At 43.8% G+C, this 6,993-nt stretch overlaps 1 protein-coding gene across 1 annotated transcript in view; it reads right to left on the bottom strand.

Annotated features, from left to right (window-relative positions):
* AUTS2 (activator of transcription and developmental regulator AUTS2) overlaps positions 1 to 6,993 on the bottom strand; it is a 1,129,625-nt gene that overhangs the window by 81,981 nt on the left and 1,040,651 nt on the right. Inside the window, exon 7 of the mRNA XM_077777870.1 lies at positions 3,891 to 3,942. Within this exon, the coding sequence (XP_077633996.1) occupies positions 3,891 to 3,942 (52 nt within the window). The remainder of the gene's footprint in view (positions 1 to 3,890; positions 3,943 to 6,993) is intronic.

Genomic DNA, 6,993 nt, shown 5'->3' with positions numbered 1-6,993 from the left:
GTGTGAAATGCACCAGTTGGCCACCTTTCCTCTCCTCTAACCGCCCTGGCTGCAGGCTGCTGGGTCCTGGAAAAGGGCTCCGAGGCAAGAAGGGGGAGCCATTCCAGGCCTTTTCTCTTCCCCTGACCTAGAACGCGGACCCACACCAGGGCCGGTGTCTGGTACACAGAGGGCTCTGGAGGACCTCTGACTCCCAGACAGGGCTTCCCTGCTTTTCTTCTTTCCTCCTCAGGTGGCTCTGCCCTGGGGCACTTCCAGAGTGTGGAACACTCTTGGCCAGATGGTCACGCACAGACAGCAAAGTACTCTTCTGCATTTCTGCCTACAAGGCAAAGTGGCAAATCCAGGAGGAGGGTGCAGGGTGGCTAAGAAAGGGTAATAAATACTGGCTGGAGACACTGGACTGACCGCGGAGTTCCTCTTAAGGATAAACAGCCCAGAATTTGGGGTACAAGTCCTGTTGCCCCTATAGCAGTTCGACCAACTAAATAGAGACAAGAAGTTAGTCAGTCTCTCTCTGTGTGTGTCTGTCTCCCTGGGAAAATTAATTTTTCCTTTGGCAGATGGTTGAGTCACAAAGACAGAAGGATTCATAAAATTCGCATGAACATCCTGTAAACATTTAAACACATAAAGATTAAATAAGGCAACCATGACCTTGATTAAAGTTAGACTTTTTTTTTTAAATGTCTACAGCTCCAAGCCCTGCAATTTGGAGGCTCACCTTCCCACCTCTTCTGACGTGGTCGGCTCTCCCTGGGCATGCTGCGTGGACAGGCAAGCATGTGCTGTTTGATCTGTTTTACGATGGGAAATTAAGGGCATCCGAAGAAAGCAATGATTCGGACCCTCTAAACACAAGAGCCTTACTAGTTCTCTATTAAACTGGATAGACTGTACAATACAAGAAAAGTCAAAATAAGATCCAAGGGCAAGTGGATCCAAGTGACATGTTCCTCCTCGGTTTCAGCCCCTCCCCCCTTCCCGACTAATTGTTTTATCCCCACCGGAGATGCTGGCCCAGGACTAGGAGGTTCTGCTGTGACTGAAGTCTCACCTAACGAGGCCAAATGGCTTACTGAATGAAGCTCACAAACAGACTGACGGGACTCGAGTCCTAGCCCCTGCAGCTTCAGCCCGGGCTCTGTCCCCAGACTGCTCAGCCCAACATCAAAGCCACGGCCCCCCTCCAGCCCCCACCACAATCAGCTTGTGAGATTAGCACTGCCCTCCCACAGTGAAATTTTATGGACCAAATCTGCCCGCCACCAGGCTCAGCAGCATAATCTCAGCAGCAGCTGAAAGCCAGGCTTCTCTAAGGCCAGAACTCGGTGGGAGTCCCGGGAGGGAGAGGTGATGTGTAGCTTTAAACATCTGGAGGTGGCGGCCCCCACGTGTCTGCCTCCCTGCACTCTTGTTAGGCTGTTCGATACGCTGAAGCCTTGAAGATTTCTGCCAGTAGTGTTTGTTACCTGGTGTAAATTCGCCCTTCCTTACAATGCTTTTTATTGCTCTTGGCTAAGAATACTGGACAGAGACGGGAGACCAGACTCGCAGGCAGGCCGCTTTGCAGGAGAACTTGAACTTGATGTGCACGAAGCTGACAGTTCCTTGAAGGCCTTGTCAACCACCCATCCAGTAAACGCTGCCACTACCCGGAGTAAAAACAGAGCAAAAGCCACAAGCACGTATGGAGACTCTGTGCACCTGTGTTGAAGCAATCGTTGACGTTATCACTACACACTGAATCTCTTTTTGAAGTTGTTTTCCTGATATTTAGCGGTCTGAATACTAATCCCCTTAACAAAACTGCCCCCCCTCCCCCGCCCCCCCACCCCTAATCTCCTTCTCTCCAGGGGGAGGGCGGGTGCTGGGTACCAGTCAGACGACTTTGCCGCACCTGGATTTGCATTGATTCCTCTCTTGTCATTCATGTTACCAACAGGAATTAGCATAAGGCATTAAGGGAAACTCTGGAGGAGAAAAGAAAGGCCATTTTGATGGAAATAAGGGGCAAAGGAATAATCTGCCATCAACTAAAATGCTTATTTGTGTATGGTTTCCCAAGCAAAGCTCAGAAAAAGCCTATGTTGATTTTAGTGTACACAAAGAAACCTTAATCCTTTCAAGGCAACTAAATCACCCCCAGAAAAGCAGCTCAGAAGAAAGGCACCCTGTCAGGGGGATGACTATTCACAACCAAATAGATGCCACAAATCACACTCTGTAAGTAAACAAAAATAAGAATGTGGGAAACGTTTGATTGGAAAAGGGAAGGGGCTGCGGGGAGCCATTCTCATCAATCACTCTTCAACCTCCCTGAAGAGAGCCTTTCAGCTCAGTGAGGGCAGCGAGGGCCTGAACGCAGGTCCCAGAGCCAGCTCCCACTCTAGGGCTGGTCCCAGAGAGGGGACACACATTCCAAAGCTTTTTAGAGCCAATGAGCAGAAGAAAGAAGGGAAGCTTGGGGCTGGAGGAAGGGGANGGGGGGGGTGGAGGGCACAGTGGGGACAGCCTTCCTGTCCTACCTCATCTCCCCCTCCTCCAACCCTCTTCTCTTCACCCAGATTTGGATCCACCAGCGTCTACCCATCCCCTTCCCTCATGAAACCGAGCAATAAACAATTAGGCATTTTTACATGTGAGCGCTGCATGCTACGAGCCACAAACATCTCCTTTTATTGGGCTTTTAGCATCATGGATAACAAATTTATACAAACTTTCAGTCCATCAAAAAATATGATGAAATATAAAACCAGAATACTCCGTCATGCAATAAAAAAGATAAAAATTCAATGTGACAATAATTCTGGGAGTAGCAGCAATCACACTAGCATATACACCTCAAGGGAAGGCGAAACATAATGCACAATTTAGAACTGCAGTCGGCTCAAATTCTGAAATAATCTGGGAGCTCAAAAGAAGCGGCACTTGGAACTGGGTTTTACTAACCCAGCAAGCAAAAAAGCTGGCCAAGGAGGCGACAAGCGGTTTCAAATTTCTCCACTCCAAGAGGGCCCCACTCTGCAACTGTTACCAAGTATCTGCTACGTAACAACCAGACAGCACACTTCTTTACGTAGCCAATGACCATGCAAGCACCCAAACCAGGCTCTACAGCAAAGGCGAAGAGATCAAACGGTTGATGTGATTTATACCCTTCCAATAATACACCTTTGCAAAAGGCAGGGATTAGAGACTCCCTTAAATTTCACGAAGTCCAACAATACTGCTACAAATAGAAAATTGCCCAGGAACCTATTGGCAAGGATTGAGGCCAAGTTTCCCCTTAATTAATGCACTGTTGTATCTCTCTTAGCTTATGTTGCAGTTCGGAAGAAATTCATGGGATAGCACATATTTAAATGTTGCCCTCTTGCTCGTTTATTAACTTTACAGAAAGCTCACAGCAGACTAAGGTTGGTTTATGACCATAGCCCAGTGCATACTAAACATCCACTGGCTATCAGAGGCCGCAGGACCAATCAGCTATTTACAGTTCTATTTATAGTTCTCCGACTGCTGGGTAGTTGATAAGTAACAATAAAGTGAAGGCATTTTGAGAACTATTATTCTCCATTACTGCTTCCTGCATTAAATTAAACTCATAGAGAGAGCAGTGATTTCTTAGTCAAATCAATTTAAATAAGGGTTCAGTGTATTCTGTAAAAAACAAAACAAAACAAACAAAACAAAACAAAACAAAAAAAAACCCATTCTGGAATGTATGACCAGAGCATCCAGGATGTGTCTCAGGCCAAAACACAGAATGGGAACCATGGTTCCAAAATGAAAAATGAAAGACCGTTTGTTTTTTATTCTGAATTTCTAGGCAATGACAATGAAACAAGCACAAAAATCAGCCATCGCTCAGAATGAAGGTGTCTTACCTTTGTTTACAATAACAGTATTGAAGAGCTTTTCAGAGCTGGCATCTGATGCCTGAAAAACAGGAAAGGGAGAAAAAAATGTGACTATGGTCATTAATATTGTCATCACCGTCACCACTACCCTGATTTTCAAACAGTTCACTACATTTTTAGCAAAGCCGGACAGGAAAGGCAGAAATTTCCCCCAATCCTCCATAAGGTGGCACTATTTGACCGCCCGAGACAGACCTGCAGTGCAGCTCTGCTGGGGGGAAAAATCTGGTTTTAAAAACGTGTCCTTATTAGACATATTATCTGTGCAAAACATATTTCTATGAGATGATACACAAAGCAATTCAGCTCATTCACATAATGATTTTGCAATTTCGTTGACAGATCATTATTTTGGAAAAATGGTACTTTTTCCCCCCTTGAGATGTATGGACATGCCTATTTTTCAGTTTCCTTTCACAAACCAGAAATGCCTATTATTTAACGCTAAGCTTTTCCTCACTAAAGAGTGTAGGCTAGCACTTCCAGAAATTAAAGATTTATCCGATGACCTCAAGATCCTTGTATTTCCTAGCAAACCAGGACGACCTTGGTGTTGAAACCGAAGCAAGCTGACCTGTCCCCCGAAGCCAACACTACGCATGCCAGAAGCGTTACACCCTTTCCATTTTCTAGAAATCATGTCTGCTAATTATTACAGTGGCTTGAGGAAAGTGAAGTAAGCCTGTTTCAACAGCAAGAGTAAAGCCAGCGTAAATTCTACACCAATGTTCTGGAAAATAAGCACAAAGTTGGTTTGGAGGAAAATGCTATAATGTTGTCGAAGCACGGAATATTTCTAGAACTTCCAGAAAAAAATTTAAACAATTGAATTAAACATAAGCATCCCCTCTAGATAATCGGAAGATGGATCTGCATTTAAACTTACAATGGCTATTCTGTACATTACACTGGTTTGTCATGCAGCCCTTGTACATCATTTGTCTTTCACACTTTATACATAGAGATGCATGTTTTGACAAAGCAAAGCATAGAATGTTGAATAAATACAGAAGGAACTATAAGAAATAAGGGGAGAGTATATCTCAAGTACAGCATACTCTGTGACTCTGGGGCTGGCTTTTGGGGACAAAGAAGATACTCAATTTAGCCTTTCTGTGTTATGTTGATGAAAAAGAGATATTCTTGCGTATATCTGGGGAACATGTTCTAGTTTTCAATGCAAGGGATACAGAAAGACAAAAAAATACTTTTATTATGAGTATTTCCCCCTTTATTTTCCTTCTAATCTGCCTACTGTAGCGGTGGTTCAGAAAATTAACAGATCAAGGGGGAAATGAATGTAAGCGTAAAAACAAGAGTTGGCTGGCACATACATTTATATACGAAGAGTTTATGATAAGCCCTAGATTTAAAAATTTTTTGTATGAGTAAAAAATATGCCAAAGGCCTTCCTGACATCTTAAAGGGAATTAAATAAAATTATATAACAGCTTTTCCTAAAAAGAAGCTGCCAAAACAGTGTGGCCTGGAGAAAGAAACAAGATATGGATTAAATAAATAAGAAAGATTGTTATTAAAGGCAGAAACTCCAGGAATGGTCCCATGACACTGTGATCTGTAGTGAGATGTCTAAGAATGTGGGTTCTTCCTGCTAAAAACTCAGAGATAAGCCTTGTCCCCGTTCTTGAAAGAAAAAGCATCTCTTAGTTTAAACTGGAAGGGCTACGTTACATTCATGGCTGATAAAAACAAACTCTGGCTGATACGTTTAAAGGAAGAAAAAAGTCCATTAATGAAATCATCTTAAAACTGAAATCACCTTTGCAGACAGGGGGACTACCTATTAAGATGTGTCTAATTGGCCCATAGATATATGACAATAAATGCAAATGTAGCCCAAACGCAGAGAACATCGGTGAGGAAAGGAAATGGTTCCCCGACTGAGTTTTTATTTGTGTGGGTATATGAGCAAGAGAGATCAAATAAGACAAACTGCAGGTGAACAGGCCCTCTGGTTGTCTGATACACCTCCTTGGGGCTGTGGCCTTTGTCGGCTCCACTGGTCTACACAACACATGCTATTCTCAAGGAGGCGGTTAACTGATCCTTGTATCTGAAGCGAACTTAGAGAAAGTGATTACGATGCCAACCAGTAAGTTATTAAGGAAATAAGTCTGACAGGATATTCACAGAAGATTAGGAGTGTGCCTTCTAATAAAAGCTGAGCCCTTTAATTTTCTGATACGTGTCACAAAGCCTGAAAGCCTGAAACGCTGCCCCTTCTAACTGGGGAAGGGGCCGTCTCAAAAAAGCCTCCGCAGGAAAACACCCCAAAGAAAATGGTTGTAATGGGACTTTGGCTAATCATAAAATGATCTGGACCCCTTCGGTCTCTCACCCAGGGGGTGGAAACACCATGGCGGCCCACTGTCCTGAAAAGTCAGAAAGGAGCTTCTCGGCCAAAGTCTAAAGTGGAAACTACGGGAAAATTCTTTACATTTTCTCCACCCCAACTTTCCAAATTTAACTTCCGCCTTTAAAGCATTTGTGTAAATTATTTGGCTCTTTATCTTTGGGACGTTTCCTTTTTCATGATTTTTTTTTTTTTTTTTTTTTTAGAAAAATAAAAAGTCTGCAATTCCTTGTATTACCTGGGCCATTTTCCTGGCTGATTTTTTACGTTTATTTTTACATCAGGAACGTCTAATGGAAACATGGTGAGCCAGAGTTAGGCGAGTGGACCTTTCTCTTCTCTCTCTCTCTCTCTCTCTCTCTCTAATACAAGGGTACCTTTACGCGCTAAGGACTTCTAGATTTTGCCCTCAATTCGCTTCACACCCCTCTCTCGGTTTGAGGGTGAGGGTGTAAAGTGGCTGCATCTAAAAATGATAGGAAAACAAAGCTCTCTTTTGGCTGCTTTTTATTGGGGGGGGGGGGCTATGTAGGTAGAGCAGAATTTTTTTAATACAAAAAAAATTACTAGAGGCCGTAGTTGGTGTTTAGGGGAAAGTTATTAAGTCAAACAGATTGGAGGAAAGAGCGCCGAGAATGGGAAAACGAATAAAAGCCTTCCGTGCAGGCGGGGGGGGGACGCGGCCGCCCCTGGTCG

The sequence above is a fragment of the Crocuta crocuta genome, unplaced genomic scaffold (assembly GCF_008692635.1).
Source record: "Crocuta crocuta isolate KB4526 unplaced genomic scaffold, BGI_CrCroc_1.0 scaffold217, whole genome shotgun sequence".
In the NCBI taxonomy this organism is placed as follows: Eukaryota; Metazoa; Chordata; class Mammalia; order Carnivora; family Hyaenidae; genus Crocuta; species Crocuta crocuta.
Note: the sequence above shows the minus strand (reverse complement) of the source record. Positions and strands in the feature narration are given on the sequence as shown.